General features: G+C 36.3%; 1 protein-coding gene across 4 annotated transcripts; it reads right to left on the reverse strand.

Annotated features, from left to right (window-relative positions):
* Positions 1-369: 369 nt before the first annotated feature.
* On the reverse strand, positions 370-17,360 carry LOC140786786 (helicase-like transcription factor CHR28). Of its 4 annotated transcripts, XM_073135440.1 has the most exons (12): positions 17,098-17,360; positions 15,716-16,665; positions 15,161-15,310; positions 14,869-15,050; positions 12,697-12,768; positions 12,532-12,606; positions 11,475-12,420; positions 5,103-5,233; positions 2,802-3,023; positions 1,384-1,974; positions 1,069-1,278; positions 370-767 (listed from the first exon to the last, which is right to left on the reverse strand). In XM_073135440.1, the coding sequence occupies exons 2-12, from the start codon at positions 16,497-16,499 to the stop codon at positions 666-668; spliced, it is 3,465 nt and encodes a 1,154-aa protein (XP_072991541.1). In that variant the 5' UTR covers positions 16,500-16,665; positions 17,098-17,360; the 3' UTR covers positions 370-665. The 4 variants fall into 4 exon arrangements, with proteins under 4 accessions (XP_072991541.1, XP_072991539.1, XP_072991538.1 ...); XM_073135438.1 differs by having other exon boundaries at positions 15,161-16,545; XM_073135437.1 differs by having other exon boundaries at positions 15,161-16,665.
* Between the last annotated feature and the right edge of the window lie 928 nt (positions 17,361-18,288).

The raw sequence follows: 18,288 nt of genomic DNA on the forward strand, positions 1-18,288 counted from the left end.
ATATATATATATAATTTGTTTTATATATTATTTACATATAAATTGAGGGCTTGGAACTACTGTGAAACCACTGTTTAGGCTTGGAAAGGGGTTAAGAATTCACAATACTTGATCAATATCTCAGGCACTCGATTCATATAAAGAGTTTGCACAGGTTGCTTATATCTCATGAAAATAAATAAAAGAAACTGTAAATGTACAGGTACACCAAAGGATATCAATCTAACAAAATTCCAATTCTCATCCAGACAGGATAGGGTCGCTTGATTCCAAGGATACTCCAAGTTAAGAATAAAGCTTTATTAAACCACCAAAAAAATTGGGTGTAAAAGAAGAAAAAAGGAAAGGAAAAGAAAAAGTCAGCTGATGTAGCACTCTGAATGGGATGGGAATCTTTTGGATCAAACTATAACTATGTACAAGAATGTTCCATCATCATATGACTGGATTCTACTAAGCGAACATAATTACAAAAGCTATATTTCCGTTAAATGGCCGGATCACAGCTAAACTCAAAATACTGGCCTTACATCTGCTGGCTAAGCAGAGCCGTAACCCCCAAATAAAGTGCAAATGAATCTAGCCAAGTGAAGTGACTGCTTTACACAACCATGTAGTACATTAGATACCAGTCAAAAATCCACCAGCCTTACAAAGACTGGTGTTCATACCATAAAAAGATATCTGAGATCTTCAACTGTGAGCCGGGTAGCATGGCCACCGGATTGTTCACCGAAAGCGGATGAAACCATCTTTCTCTTTTCCTCCTGCAAGAGAAAAAAAACTAGTTCTCTTTAGGTGATGTGAATTATATATAGTTTGTCATAACAAAATAATGTGACATAGAGTTCAGCTTCAAACAGTCATCTCACCCACATTTACTCGAACGACAAGATGAAGGTAAAATTAATGACAGCAAAGAAAAAAGTTAGAAGGAAAGAATGTTATTTGAAATTGTAAACTGTATTGACTGGTGACAGGTTCTCTACAGTAGTTAATGTCCTCTAAGCAGATGTTGCAGTCATGAAAATACTAGAACTATTTTGTAAATACTGTCCAACGCAATACCTGCAAAGCTAAAATTCGGTCTTCCACTGTATCTTGTATAGTTAGACGGGAAACAGTGACAGGACGAGTCTGCCCGATTCTATGTGCTCGATCAACAGCTTGATCTTCAGCATAGGGATTCCACCAAAGATCAAGAAGAATTACATGGCAAGCTGCAACCATGTTCAAACCAAGATTGCCTGCTTTTAGCGACATGATCATAACTCTTACCTGAAAAGAATATATAAAAAATTATCACTAAAATGGAATTTCTCAAAAAGAAAAAAAGGATAAAAAAAGCAGGTAAATGATACAAAAGATTCTCAAGAAAAGGACCTCCGGATCAGTGTTGAAATCTTTCACGGCTCTATCTCTTGAATTAAGGGACATTGTCCCGTCAAGTCTCCTATATTGTATTAGAGAGCTATTAAGTGAAAGCTCAAGCAAGTCCAGCATGCTAGTCCACTGCGAGAAGACAATTGCTTTGACTGGAATTTCTGTAGTTAAACTCAATTGCTGACAGCTGTTATTTATTGCATCCAAACCAGAATCAGAACCATCTGCAGTAAGATTGTGTGTTCGAACAGGAACAGAGTCCTCTCTGCTGCATTCTTTAGGATCAATGCGGGGATACGTATTACAGATTGAGTTCAGAATATCAATAGCTGCTCGGATTTTAGATGAAATATAACTGCTCTGATCTATTGATGATTCTTCATTATATGCAGAACTTGTCGTAGCATTAGAATCCAAATTGTCCGAGATGCAGCTTCTTAATGTAGCTTGTGAGAAAACTGAATCAGTACTGAGTATATCTCTACAACCACTTGCAGGACAAAGATTCTCATCGGCAGTTAACCTTCCAAATACACACTGGTAGCAGAAAACATGACCACACAATGTCACAACAGCATCCTCAGGTCGGTCCTGTAAAGGTAGCACAATTGGCAGTTAGCAGGATTATTGCATGAGGAGGCCTCTTTGAGACTCCGAGATGGATAGCAGATACAAAACGAATATGGCAACGCAGAACAAACTTGAGGAATTAAAAGCAATCTATTTACCCAGAGAAAAAAATGAAGACCAAATCAACATATGAGCATGACATCATCAGAAAGATAATATATAAAGTGGCAGTGTTTCTAAATTACATCAGAAAGGCAAAGCATACAAACTCTTTGCACCAAGAATATCTGTTTGCTCAAGTCCTGTAAGCATATGGAACAAAATGACACCCAACAAATGATAAAAGTTCAATTATGTCTTATGGTTGTTAAAAAAATTATATAAAAAATTACCAGAATTAAAATAGTGATACAAGTGTTTAAAGCACGAATCATGCTGTCTAGCCTAATGCTTTTAAGGGGTATATGTGCACATGCAGAATTTAGAAGCGTATATACACAAATAAATAAAAATTGTGGAGGTATATACACAAAGAACCAAACTTCAGATAAATTCTAACCAATAATCTTGCTTTTGCAAAGAAAACATAAAGCTAACATACAAGTTAGGTATTAGATAATCATCAGATAATTGTATTAGTGCTTCTGACGAAGTCACAACTCACAAGTAGAAGTAATTAAGAATGTATCCAGCTGATGAACAACTTAACACCTCCTGATTATCTACCAGAACTTACAGTAGAAGTCCCTAAATTTTTTATTTAACGGTGGAATATCTAATGAATGCATTATCACCAACATCTGGTGTGGTGAACTATTAGCAAGTGTTTGCAACATTAGATGGCTTACACTGCATATACAACAAATTGCTGATGAACCTTCCAATTGATTTAGCATATCAACGAGCGTTTTCCTAGGAAGTTGTCTCGCCATTTCCAGTGAATCTCTTCCAACATTATCTGATTGATATCCTTTAGCAAGAAGTGGATGATCACAAGCCTGCCTAAGGCGCAAAAGCAACAGTAGAATATTTGCATAATTTTGCTTGACGGTCCCAGCAGCAGCATATTCCTGCAATCCGAACTCACAAAATCACAAATGATCTGGCAATTTCAACTCAAATGAGTACATCTAATTTCATGGAAGACTAGCAGCCTGTTGCTCACAATGCCAAAAGCAGTACAAACTTTTTAAAAAGTCTATTTATCTTAAAGTATCAATAGTATTGCAGATCGCTCGAAGATCCTTCACCAGTACTGAACACAAAGGAGAAATAAATGCATCAAACATCTAATCATTTTTCTAGAGTCACTGAGAGCCACAGAAAACTGTCTACATGATTACTGCGATCCAGTTTCTTTTTGAAAGAAAGCTAACACTCTTGTTCATTCAGGATCCAGTTTCCTTTCACATATGCAAGATAAAAGGCCAAAGCATTACAATAGTAATACTTACCTTTGAAAATACTTATAATGAAAGCAAAGAGAATAGATCTACAATTTCACATGATACCTTCTGATTTTCCACAGAATCTACTGTAAAGCAAAAGAAGATGAAAATAATAAAATGGAACAGCATTTTAAATAGTAACAACTGCTATACAGTAGACAAGTTCAAAATAAAATAATGAAACAAATTCTACAAATATGTAGTCGTAGACATTACTATCGATTTCATCTCTTTTTAGGGCAATTGATATTTAACACCCTACCTTCCCTCGTATTTGTGGTTTACAACATGCATTTAAAATAATGAAACAAATTCTACAAATACGTAGTCGTAGACATTACTATAGATTTCATCTCTCTTTTTAGGGCAATTGATATTTAACACCCTACCTTCCCACGTATTTGTGGTTTACAACATGCATTTAAAATATAACTAAATGTCATTCTTCTAGGGCATATTGGCAGGATGATACTCCTCCATTGACCAAAATCTTAAAGCCAGAAGAGGAAGGAAATTGGGGGCTCTCAACCCTTTCTTCTCCTCTACCCTATTAGCTTTCAACCTATTTTCCCCCCTATTGTTTATTAGAAAATTGCATCATGTTTGAAGTTCTTAAGTTTAGGTTATAAAAGAGATGAAGTTAGTGGTCTGACTGTGGGCTTTAGTATGGGTAAGAGTATATTAGTAATGTCCTTCGGGTAGTGATGGATCTAATAACAAGGTGTATTCTACAAATATTAGGCAAAAATGTAGGGTGTGATTTGCAAATATTGAAAATATGGAGTGTAAACCGCAAATACGTGAAGAGGTGTTAAATGCAAATTTCTCTTTTTCTTAAGTGTTTAAAGCAAGGAATGACATGTGAAGTAGGACAACCTAGGGTCAAACCTAGCATGCACGTCATCTGTCATGAAGCTATCATATTCAAAAAATAAAGACCTAAACCTTTATGAATGTAATATACATGGATATAAAATAAGGGAAAATGAGATTCAGCAATAAATTTGTTGCCAAAATATACTTTACTCTTATCTAAGTTGCATCCATATCACAGTTTATATAGGCTTAGCTCAACAAGTCTAGTGCTTCTTTCTCTGTTTTTGGCCGTACAATTGGCTAGGCTCAGGCCTGATGCTAATTTGGCTCTGCCTGGGACAAAGTTCAGCCTTATATAAGCCCGATTTTTGGCCTAGGTAACCAGATGAAGATGAATATGGAGAAATGGCAAATACACAACCTGCTTGACATTGGTTATTAGCAACAATATAGGCACTGGAGTCACCTATTACTTCTGGTTAAAAATCTCCTTTATCATGCTTACCAGTCACCTAAAACAACAAACCGAATTGTTGCATTGAACACTAATTTATTGGGTAAGAGTGTAAGACTAGTTAAACAAATATATCAGAAGTTAAAACTTAAAGCCAAAGAGGAAAGGAAAAGTAATCCGGTTATTCTGCTTCATTTCCTACTGAAATATGAATGAAATTAATGGCACAATCATCCAGTACATTAAGAAAAATAAAATATGATGTAATACATGAAAAGATATCAGTTAAAACACAAGCAGAATATTATGATCCTTCAAATAGCCGGCATATAGAAGCATCTAAGCATCATTTGGCTCAGTAAATATATACAAGAATCAGATACAGATGATAGCCAATTCAATTGAAACAGAAGAGATGCCAGCTGAACTACCTTGAACTGTTGGCGTGAATGTGCTTCCAGCTTCATATAAAAAGCCCGTTCCTCTGTGGAGAATTCTACTTTTTCCAGACAAATTGATTTCGGAGGTAAGTTGATGATTGGTTCTCCATCAATTAATGTGTCTATAATAAATAGTTGAAATACAGATCAGCATAAGGAACCAAGATTACCCAGTGGCACAACCACCAATTCCATAGTTTCATGTTACCAAGAACAAAGATAAGACTGAAACAAATTACAGTAATTTCCTTCAGGAAAGCATGATAAATGGCTTAAAGAAAAATCAAAGCAAAAGCAACACCATGTCACAAAACAAATCAGGACTATAATAACATACAGATTCATCATTTTACCATATACCATGGTGGTTCAATACTTCAATCATTTAATGAACTTACGCAGATAATATTGACTTTAGAATTATTTGTTTGTGCATACTTGATGCCTCAATAAGGTGAAGATTTGACAACCAAACTCCCTAAATCAACAATCCATCTAATCCATCAATTCATAAAGCACAGATTGTACTTATAGTTTCCCATTCATAAACTTCAATACATTTGTCTTTAAAAGCTTAAAAATAAAACCAATAAAGGCCAGTAGCATGGGCGAGTTACCACCCTCTGATTGGTATCCAAAACTTGCATCATTAAATAATTCATTGCCAACACTCCAACTTTCCTCCATAACTTTATAAGGCTTCCATTATGATAACGTTATCACTATAATCTCTTTCTATCTAATATACTCCGGACAAGGCATACCAACATTAGTCGACATAATTTCAGAAGAATGCCTTAGTTGTGTGGGCTGTGTGGCTTACATCAGAATCTCATGTCAAAACATAAACACAGACATCAGACTTGTACAGAGAATGATGATCTAGTTTTCAGCCCACCTTTTCTTTTCTTTTTTTTTCGGAATTCCGTGTATGTTCTTAGTTCTATGAACAGAAAAAACAATCTCATCAGTTTGGCCTACATTATCAAGTCAGCAAAACATATATATATATATATATATATATATATATATATATATATATATATATATATATATATATATATATTTGTCGAGTCATTCTTCTTTGAGTTAGTTTTTTGAATCTGTTGGTTTCCAGAAGCACTTGATTTGACAAAATCCCATACACTAAATCTAGATAAAGGAAGGAAAAGGATCCACATAATGCACCCCCAAGTAAATGGATTGTTTATTTGGTTTCCAATGGATAGTTGATAGGATGGGCTATTAGATATTACACCTCTTCTTTTGTGTGTACACACTTTTGACGGCCGAATGAGGGTGAAACTGTGATCAAACATCGGTCCAGATGAGGTTGCAAATTGCTCCCCTTCCAATGAGAAAGAAAGAGTACCTATTGCTGCCTGGGCTGTGAGGGCTCTCAATCACATGGATACTTCAATGTGCTCATCGGCGCTTATGATGATTCAATTGCTTACACTGGCTACTGGTTGAGTTGCATTAATTGATTAACCTGCCTTTTGACTTCCTTATAGAACAAATTTTGCCCTATATGTGCAAATCGAATTTGGATGGATCTTCTCCCAGAGCAGACCACTAACTTTCCAATAGCAAATGAGGGTAGCTCGGGCAGAGGCAAATGGGTGGCCTTCAGGATCTGCAGAGGAACTTTCAGGACAGCCATTCAAAATCTTAGGAAAAGACTTGATTTTTATCTCATGTCTGCACTTACTGCAGGCATGCACCAAACTCAACAAATTACTACGATATCCATTCTTGGATTAATTTCATCTATTCCATGACCGGACGTTATTTAGGTAGTCATGGTAGCCTCTACCTCAGCTGTTGGACCTTGAGCACCTCTGTTTTTTCAAGGTACAGTTATGACTGGGAGATAGAAAGACTCACTGGAGTAAGCCACATCTTCATTCCAGATGGCCAACTTATGCATTCGACCCTGCGACATCATCAATGTGGGGAATTTTCCCCAATGGGCGAAAGCCTGATGGAGCAATGACGTCGGCATTTACCCAAGGCACTGATAATTAGAGTCTCTGATAAATCTGGGAAAGAAATGCATCAAAGTGACTTGGAGCTCCTAAATTCCATAACACTAGAGCATTGCAGTATGTTCCTCCAAGGTCAGGTGAATGGGAAAAGTAGTTCCTGAGTCTAAGGCCAGAGCAAAAGCATATGGACTCCTGCACAAAAGTTTGTGTTACCAAGTGTTGCTTTTAAAGGCCCTATTTTTTATTTTTTATTTGATTTTTCTATGTCTAATGCAGGTACCAGATTTTTCTTCAGCTTCAGTCAAGCCTACCTACACCCGTGTCGAACCCTTTCCTTTTGTTGCCAGCGCTTTTCCAGGCCGAGCGAGAATTCATCATTTGAAGTTGGCAGGCAAAGCCCGAAGGATGGCCACTATCCCCTCGAGCATTGCTTCTTTGATTACAGCAACAATAAAGTCACCAAAATGAGCAATTGGAAGATGAGTGCACATCAGGGAATCCGCCCAACTGAATGAAGCCTTTCCTTCCCCATGAAGGGCTTCTGTTTGCCCGATGAATCGGCAGAAATACTCCTAAGACAAAGATGCCCTCCTGGAAGTCGCATGCCCTATTAAGTCCTAACTGCGGAGAGTACAACTTAAGGATAGGTTGATTATGTTGTTGTAGGCATAACCGATGCAGTTGGCTCAAAACGGAGTAGTCGTTTTGGTTCCATAACAACTTCACAAACAGATGTATTTTTTCGGAGCTCTACTTCAAGAATCCATTACATCAATTATTACCTCTCTTTTTTAATGATAAAAAAGGGCTGCATGAGACTCCTGCTTATGCAGATTTAGGGAGGGGAACATATGGAGCCTTACCTTAATATCTGAGTAGCTTGTTTCCAAGACTTGAAGCCGTGATTTAACAATAAAGGATGGTTAATTATTTGTAATATCACTTGTCAGCTGGGACTGAAATGATATGGATCAGACCCAAACCTGATCGTGAAATAGAATGCCCAACCAGACTGATCTGATGATCAAAGCGGTCAACCAATAATAAATCCAACCCTGAGCCCTTTCAAATGTCAATAATCAAACATGACCACCAATTCAATTTAATCTATGTTTAACCAGTTTCATCTCTAAACAATATTTATCTAGTTTTTCAACATATAAATAGATGAACAGTAACATGGAAGATCTATATCTCTACAAAGAACAGTGTTACGAACCAGGTTTAGACCGTCTAAACGTAAAAAAATTATAATATTTTATGGGTGGTAGCCTCGTGAGTTAAAGTTCTTTTCACGTGAAACCGAGATCGGGGTGAAAAGTTAAAAATAAAAAAGTGAAGAAAAATATAAACTTAACAAATTTGTAAATATCTGACGTTGCGGTGGTCATCGGACGGTGGCGAGCAGCCAAGGGTGGTGATGGACGGCCATAAGGATGGCTCGTAGAGAAAAATGGTGGCTAAGATTTGAAAAGAGAAGATATGCGGTAATAGAGGTGATAATAAAAAATTAATTTACTTTTACTCATAGTTTACTCTTATGACTGCTCCTATGCTACTCTTACTCTTACTCTTACTTCTAAGATAAGCTAAGGCTAAAACATAATTTACAATTCTTCAATGGATGATTAAACAAAGGAGCTCAACTCCTCTATATATAGAGATCGGGTGCAACAAGTCATATTAGGACTAGCCCTAAAGAATTACACGATTCGAACTAGAATTTGTCTTAAATGTTTACATGACTTAATTAGACTTACGTTAATAACTTACATATGAGATATAAATAAATCAATTAAAAAATAAATAAACTTAATCCATCGAGCATAATGTCCTTATGATATAATTCAACCCGACTCAGTTCGCATCAATCCACCATGCTTTTAAATACATTGTCCTCAAGGTGTCCATGGTGATTTTCATACCTTTGCGTGAGTCTCAACTGCCACATAAAGGAGGCCCCCATGGTAGATTTTGCTCTAGAGCCCACTTGTTCGAAATATAGTCTACCCTAGTCACAGGTGGCTCAGGTCAAATCCTAGCCACGGGTGGTTCGAGCTAAGGTCTTCGTACATGTGGTTTAGACTACGGCTCGAATGCGAAAGATCCAAGCAAATGACTGGTTATAATGGTTTGGGCTAGTGGGGCCTAGATCGCCACCGACGAAAAGCAAGAGTTTTCAGTCCTAGCTTCCACCACGGGTGGGGAAGACGACGTCACACTGGGGGCTACTCCGATGTTGCTACGACGGAGCGCTCAGTCTACAGGAATGGAGGGTGCTCAACCGTAGCCAAAAGAGTGGTGGTTGCTGTGGTTTAGATGGTCTCCACGATTTTACCATTATTAGTGCTTGAAGGTGGAGGTGGCGACTGTTCTACGGTGCCCAACAATGACGGCAGCGTAGGGTAGTGGTACTAGATCAAGATACTTGCCGTCAAAGCTTGGATCAAGTCCTTGTAGGGGTTTGCATCTCTTTCAAGCTCTCTTTTAAATCGGCTGAATGTTCTTTGAATAACGCCTTTGCCCATGCCGGTAGCTCGTCGTCGATGGTGGCTGTTAGTGGTGGTAGCGTCGGAGAAGACCAGTCGGTATGGAAATGAGTTCTTGACCCTCCATGACAGCAATCTCCCTCGAATGTGTCTTAAATCGTGTGTTTACCAACGACCGAGAAACGGTGACTGTTATACCACTGTTACAAAGTATATCTGGACCAATCTTGACCTAAAGAAATTATGATATTTTTATGTTGATAGCCTCATGAGTTAGAGTTCTAATGACTTTGGCTTCACGTGAACCTAAGATTAGAGTGAAAAATTAAAAATAAAATATTGAAAAAATGTCATAATTTGACAAATTTGTAAATATCCAACATTTCGACGGTCGTTGGAGATTGGCGGATGGCCAAGGGTGATGAAGGGTGGTGAAGGGCAACCGTAAGGTTGGATGGCTAATGGAAGAAGATGGTGACTAGGGTTTCGAAAGAGAAGATGGGCAAAAATGAAAGTGATGATGAAAATTTAATTTGTTTCTACTCCTACTTTACTCTTATGACTACTTTTATGCTACTCTTACTCCTAATATGGACTAAGGCTAAAATATAATTCACAATTCTTCAATAAATGATTAAACAAAGGAACCCAACCCCTCTATATATAGAAGTCGGATATAATAAGTCCTACTAAGACTAGCCCAATACACCCCACCCCCGTGCCAAGCCATGCCGACCGATCAATTTATCAGTTAATTTGATAATGATTAATGGAAATAGAAATTTTTTTTTTTAAATTTCACATGGCACATTGACCAGCACGGGTGCATGCCGACCAACACAGGTGCCATGCTAGCCATTATGCCATGTGGAACCCTTTTTCTTAAAAAAAAAGATTATATTTTCATCAATTATTATTAAATCAACTGATCAATTGATCATTTAGAAACTTAGATAAAATTAATGATGAAACTCAATCTGTATGTAGCAAGATATCATGAGAGATATGCCCATCATATCAATCACATCCACTAGTGTCACAACACCCTTATTAGACTCCATATCCATAATCTGCATATGCTTATGGTGTGTCTATGCCGGTGTCTGGTTAGTTCTGTGTATGTTCAGTATTTATATCATATCTGAGAAAAATTATAAAATTCTTATTTATATCTATGTGAGACGTTACGAGTAATACTATCAGTGGATGAGTTTTGAAGAATATCGACAGTATTTAATGCAACATTCTTGTGTTATTCTTATACTGGTAAATGAAGTCTTTGATCCTCCTCGTCATTTTACGTTCAACTAGATATTAATTTTAATTATTGAACTATTATTAATTAATATTATGTGTTCAACTATATTATGAATTGTTTGATCATTAATATTATTTTTAATGAACGTATTCATCATATTATATGTTGAATAATATTTATATTTAATTGTTGCCTTATCTTTAGTAAAACAGGACATTTACAAAAATAATCTAAAAATTAAACACTATAATGTAGATTTTAGTATATATTTAAACCAAAAATTAAAAGTTGGCATACAAAAACTCAAAAATATATCTAAAATATCCTAAATTTTTTATTAAAAATATTATAAATATGTGTCATTGTCACATAGGGCATACCTCAGCATGCCCCGAGCTAATAGTGGCACGTCACGTGCCACTGGCACGACCATCGTTGATTTCAATACAATCACATAATCTTTAATTATTCCCAAGATTGCTACACATGGCAGACTAATAATTATTTATACAACTCAGGGAATCTCATGTGAACTCATTCCGGATGTTCTAATAAAAGGTAAAACATAAACAAGACACTTGCAACAACTAAATAAACATAACAAAAGCTCAAATATAAGTGGAGATACCTTTTGTGCGACGAAGAAGCACAGTCCTCAGAACAGCTTGAAGTTTTTTATACCCAATAGTCGCATTTCTAGATATTGGATATTTTATTGATGCACAAAAGGAACTATATACAGCATAAGGGTCATATTTCAAGAACCGGAAATAGCTGTATAAATCATCAATTGCATTTTGTATAGGTGTTCCTGACAAGCACCATCTCCTTTTGGCTCTAAGCCCACAACATGCCTTGGCCACCTGAGTTCTGTGATTCTTAATTGTCTGAGCTTCATCTAGCACAACCCTGAACCATCGAACCCTGGCAAGTGGACCACTGTTGTAATCAAAATTGGAGTCCTTAAGTTTCTTCCCTTTTTTCTTCGCCTTGCTGTGGGAATTGGACACTGGCTTCCTTTTTTTGTTGGGTGAAAATTCTGAACATAATCCATACTTATCAAGGTTTTTATGCTCTGCCTCATCATCGGCAGCTGTAGCTTGTTTCGGTACTTCATTAGTTACAATTGTATATGTCGTAACAACCACATCATATTTTGCCAGATCACTTGGATTTTTAGTCCGTGAGCCTCCATGATAAACTAAAACAGATAAACGACCACTCTCAGTGACTTTCTCCCCCAACTCACAAGCCCACTGCTTAAGAACACTAGCTGGGCAGACAACCAGTGTACCTGCTGCTGGCTTTGTCATGTGGGAACTAGCCACAGTCTCCCGTTTAGGTTCATTTTTCACTGTTTGCTTTCTTTTATCCACCTCACTAGCTTCTATTTCCTTCTTGGATTCATTTTTCACCATTTCCTTTGTTTTATCCACTACACTATCTCCATCATCATCCTCATCTAAATTGAATGCTTCAGATTTTACATGATTTGAATCACCAGAAGTAAATTTTGACTGCTGAGCCCTCTGCTTCTGAATAAGGGCAATCATTGAAATTGTCTTGCCAAGGCCCTGTAAGAAAGATATTATATGGCTAAAGTCTGATAAGATGACCAATGCCGGAAGTGTGTATGAATCAAATATGTTTGTGTGTGTGTATATATGAAAATCACGTTGAGTAACCTGATCATCTGCAAGAATTCCACCAGCACAATGCACGCTTTTCTCCTTTTGTACCATCCAAGCTAAGGCTATTTTCTTTAAAAATGAAATGTGTGTACTAAGTAACAGACGTTTGTCATAAAATCAAAAGAATGCATTGTTAAACATTCAAGCAGATGAATTTACCTGGTGCTTCAAAAGAGAAACAGATAAGAGTCCCTCAGGCAAATCATCTTCTAACTTTGGCTGACCAAGATTCTGCCAAAAAAAAAGGAAAAAAAAGTATGATCTAGATATGAACTATGATCAATGAAAACAACTTCATTGAAGGCAGCAGTATAAGCCTACTGTTAAGATTCACTAAAGGATCAGCAATGAGACATTCCATTAACTTCGACAATTTATTTGGATAAAAAGGGATAATAAATTCTACATTAAGGTAAGAAAATTTTCTTTCTATCTAAAAAAGTTGTACTAATTCATAGATATCCAATTGAATTGATACACCATTAAATCGGTATCATTACCGAAATGTAACATAGCATATGCGTACGTACAAAGAGGCAACTGGCACATATTTCCTCATGATAAAAGCACTTGCAAAGGTTAGTTTCAAAAAATAGTGTTAGGCTAACTAAATATGGTTCCACCAGTGTATAAAAAATAAAGGTCCTCTTTTGAAAAGCATTTACTACTTGTCCATTTTATATGGACATATATTATTTTATTCATTAAAAAATGGAGGAATAGCACGTAAAACATTATACTAACACATAAATACTGGAAGTATACTAGAAAATAAAAGCAGTATGACCTTCTAACTTTTGTTGTCCCTCTAACAAATATTTTACATGGAAAATTATGACTCGTCTCTTCTATGAGAATCGATACTAACTTGGAGTCTATAACAAGATTTGTATGTGTCTACGCAATGCAAAGTATGGTTATGGGGGGCTTATTCTAAGAGATATGATTATGGAGGCTTATTGTAAGAGAAACACACTTTCTAGCAAGGTTTTAAAATTCGGGATCGGCATTTAAAAAAAACGATACTTATCAGCCGGATCGGCCTTATCGATCGCCTGAATCGGATTGGACTTTTAATTACATAAAATTCTAAATATTATTTAAAAATACAGAAAAACTTCTAAAAATTTAGAAAAAAAAATTAACCAAAAATAAGAAAAAAAAATATGGTGCAATAAAAATTGAAAAGAAGAGATTAGAAAGAGCGTGAGTGGAAGAAAATAAAAAAAAAACCATGATGCAATGAAAAAGAAAAAAAAAGAGTGGAAGAAATAAAAAGAACTGAGAGATAAATAAAAAAAATTAATTAAAAAATTATATATCAGAGTTTGTCGGAGTTCGTCGAAGTTCACCGGAGCTAGATCTCTCCATAAGAGAAACAATAATTATATGTAAGGAGAGGAAAAAAGAAAAAAAGCAAGAGAGAGAGTGAAAAGAAAGAGTGAAAGAGAAAAAGAGTTCGGATTGGGCCCGGATCAGAATCAGGTTCGGCCGATACGGCAAACCATGCTTTCTAGTTTCTACACCACTTTGCAACAAAACAGGCCCTAAGAGTATTAGTGAATGCAAGTTTGCTTGATCAAGCCTATCAAGCTAAAACCCAATTAATTAGAAATCTAGCCTTGTTTTCTGGGAAAAGGCCTTCACTAATTAACATCCAATAATATGTAGAACTCACAAAATGACCTACACCAAGAAGCCTGTAGGAAAAGTATAGATCCAAGAAGATACATAAAAACAGACCTGGTAATTTAAGTAAAAATGAACCTCCTAAATAAATGGCTTAGAAAAGTTAAAAAAAACAAGTTAACAGGACAGGCTTTGCATTCAGATCATTTAACAGGAAGCAAACACGAACTCACATTGTTTAAACTTTTTAATCGTCAAGATAAGTGATAACAGCAAAAATGAAAATCAGAGTAAGTAGAACAAATAATGTAAACCTGCACCAGAAAATCCATTAATGGCAACCTTCCACACAAAAAGCATCCAGGGTGCATTTCCCAAAATTAGTTTCTCCCAGACAGATCTACTCAAAAGTATGACCTGCCATTCTTAACCAAAAAAGTATTTAATACATTAACTGGATCATGTTCATTCACATGCAGATTATTTTGCTTTGTCAACGACACAGACAGAATTATTAATCAGAAATAAATGCTTAAGTTCAGTATATTGATGGTACCATAGTCATAAAGCACAGTACATATGCACTGCTATCTAGCCATTGACTTACAGCATGAACTTGTGCAAGAAGGCAATTGATGCCAAAATCTCTTGAAAAGGGAAAGTGAAGTAAAGTAACTACAGATTCATTAGCCAAAGTTTTACCTGCAATGCTTCCTGATAAATCACCCTCTCATCATAATCAATATGCTTATCTTCTCCTAGGATTGCTCTGCTTTGTGGATCAGTGCTACCAGCTAACTGCAAACCATTAGCAGATTTCCCAGATGTTACAGATGTAGGGAGAACTCGGAATGAACTAGCATTTCCATATACATGAATTTCATCTGCAAAAAGGAAAAAAAAAGACAATATTCCTCTTAATCTCAGCTTAAGTAGCAATCCGCATTTTACTTGTTACATAATTACCAAATTGTCACAGGATAACTTAAATTACCATCACTGCTTTCAGTTGAAGCTTTATATGGTTTTCGGTGCAGGTGCATGGATGAAGAAAACGGAAATTTTTGGACTCCATTAGCCGATTTTGCTCCAGACGTGGTTGACTTCACATGAAATTCTCCTTCCCTTCTGGTTTCATCTAAACCTGTAAATTGTCCATTGTCCAATGAGGAAGAAGGGAAATTCTGTACGCTGACAGCTGCATTTGATCCCACATAATTGGAAGAACTTGCAAAAGAATTGCTACTGCGCCTGGAGTCCATTGAAACTTTTGACCGAGTACTACCAACAGTCCTACCATTCATGAATGACAAAGGAAGAATTCTCTGTTTATCTTTATTTTCGTACAAAGAAAATTCATTATTTTTCTTTCCTTTAGTGTCTACCTTAATATCTGAAGTAATAGTTCTTGCAGAATCATGTAGTGTTCCATTATACTCAGGTGCATTTGTTCCCACCCTAAAGCCTATTGATGCTTTTGGTTGAGTATTTTCTACAGCCATATCATTTGTTAACGATGAAGGGATTGAAGGCAGAATCCTATGTTTACCATTATTCTTGTACATATCAAAATCGTTATCTTTCTTTCCTCCGTCAGCTATCTGATGGTGCAGCAAGGTAGTGCTTCCAGAATCATGAACTGTTCCACGAAAATTATGCGCTTGGCTACCCCTTTGGTAACTGCCATCCTGATTTGTTTCATAGCCTCTGTCAGGTCTTAATGGTCTATGTCCATTTTGCTCAAAATTGGAAGCAGGACCCTCATGGGATACCACAGTATGTTCTAATGAAGGTTTAAAAGCTGCTGAATGAAAGGATAATGGAAGATTCCTTCTTTGACTGGGCGAGGAAGGTCTTGCATTTCTGCCCCATTCAGTAGATATAGCATCTGAGTCAAAATTTGTGCCAGACAAAACACCATTTTCATTTAATTCTGAACCATAGATGTCATATTGTGCAATGCTTGATTCATTTCCTTCTGGATGAATGGGGCTATGATAAGGTATAATGCTTGGCTCACCTTCTCTAGCGCGAAGAAGAGTCTCATAAGTGCTTGGTTCACCAGCTCTAAAAGAAGCTGGACTCATGTCTGGATTCATTGTTGGGGCCAATGACGCGTGGCTAGTAGAAGATGTTCTCTTGGTAACATTCAAGCTAGGATTCACCTGGTGCTTCACATTGGAAAAACTATTTTGGCCAGTTAATCCTTTTGAAGTGGCATCATTGAAGGGAGTACCTATTAGTTCATCATGACCAATTTCAATATCGTCTTCACTATCTGAAGAATCAATCTCAATGATGTCCATATCGGCAACCAATGGATAACTTATCATCTTTTTCAAGGATACTCAGGAAAAGAGTGGCTGTTCAGTTTTCAACCTGTGAAGTATCACAACATACGTATGTACTTTTAATCACTATTGTGAGTTTAGTATTATTTGCCCAGCAGCTTGGGCTGCAAGCTAGTACATTTGCTTGCACTTCAGTGTGATCCAAAGCCTATCAATATATAGATAATCTCAATCAGTGACAAACCAGCATATACATTATTTTAGTAAAAGACCGGTTTTTCGAACTGAATCAGCTTAAAATGGTGCCCAATATACTACAAAACAAGAAATATTTCCATTTCTGGACAACGGTAACTTAGAAATAAAACAATTCAAAACAAAAGAAATCAATGAACTTGAAAAACAAATACCGACCGATAACAAACTACAAGCTCCAAAGTATGCCCGCTAACTCAGAAAAACTAACATCCGCATCAAGCATACGAATCATGCAACCAATTAAAGAAATAAAAAGAGTATCTAGATGACGAAAGGACCAAAAGAGCCATCTTCATCCGAGAAACAAGACTGTACATCAATGCCATCAAGAAACCGTATATAGATGATCACCCGAACGAAAATTCACCGAGGGGAGACTTACTGAATCATGAGAAGGCCTCCAAACGCCGATAGATTCGTCGAGGGTTCGTACAACGCAATTTGGAAGAGAAAAAGGAGAGATTTTTACCGGGGAGTTTCGTGTGGGGGAGGGGGTGGAATCCGTGGAGAAACCCTAATCGTCGACCGAGGGGATTAAATCGGGGAAGTGAGAGAGGAAACGGTCAAATCGAGAAATTATCAAGGAGGACTCGAACTTGTAGAGAGAGAGAGGATGGAATTGGGCTATCGGAGAGGTCTAGTGAGAGAAAGGGGGGGGGGGGGGTTGGAATCGGCTGGGAGCACGAACAGCACGTGACGAGAGCGCGAGTAGTATTGGTCGATAGTCTTTGAGGCACGTGTTTATTGAATCCTAACGGAGGTAGTTTGTTCAGACCGATGGGATCTGGTGTTTATTCTCTAACAGCAAACAGCAAAGCATCGAATAAAACTACTTAGAAAATACAATTTACACTCAGGTCCTTATGCAAAAATTCAGAGCATTTCATAGTTTTATTTTGTCGCTTAACTCCTTTATAATTGCAACTAATATGCAAATATGCCACTGTAAGACTTTCACTCATTTTGATATAAAATGATCAATTTTGTTTTACATCAACTAATTAGAAAATTATTATATTTTTTTCAAAAATTATTTTTGTTTTATGCTGCTTTCATCTCAATCTTTCTCGCATTTATATTTTGGACATTATAAAATTCTGAAAAGAGATAATATAAAGGATGAAATACTTCAAAAATTATTTTAATATAAATTATTTGTTTGTAAGTTTTGATGAAAAAACTAATAGTTCGACATAGATAAAATTATAAGAGAGTTACGTGACGTGACGTATATAAAAGTTTAGAAAAGCAATTTAAAATTTAATTTTCAATGGTAAGATATCTCTTTTTGTAAAAGGCAGGTGTTATTTTGGAAAAAATAAATAAGATAGGGTTGAAAGTATAAATAAAAAACCCAACACATAAGTTTTTTTCAACTTGTTAGAAAACTCCATTTGTATAATTAAGTTTTTATTTATGAACTCAGATGGAAAAGAGAGTATGTATCCATTATTAAGCATATGATATGTGTTATTGGTCGATTAATTATATGGTATATACCGTTAAGTTTTTGTGTCAATTGGCTATCTAACTATTTTTAAAGAATGTTTTCTCTCTGACTTCCATCATATTC

Source organism: Typha latifolia, chromosome 4 (genome assembly GCF_019914945.1).
Source record: "Typha latifolia isolate L0001 chromosome 4, TyphaL0001v2, whole genome shotgun sequence".
In the NCBI taxonomy this organism is placed as follows: domain Eukaryota; kingdom Viridiplantae; phylum Streptophyta; class Magnoliopsida; order Poales; family Typhaceae; genus Typha; species Typha latifolia.

Bases quoted from the DNA above. Each gene is read 5' to 3' on its own strand.
- LOC140786786 (XM_073135438.1), bottom strand. From the start codon at position 16,499: ATGATAAGTTATCCATTGGTTGCCGATATGGACATCATTGAGATTGAT. The intron at 12,421-12,531 runs GTTACTCAACGT...TCTTTCTTACAG, and splicing joins GAATTCTTGCAGATGATCAG to GGCCTTGGCAAGACAATTTC. The intron at 3,024-5,102 runs GTAGTTCAGCTG...TTCGGATTGCAG, and splicing joins ATTCACGCCAACAGTTCAAG to GAATATGCTGCTGCTGGGAC.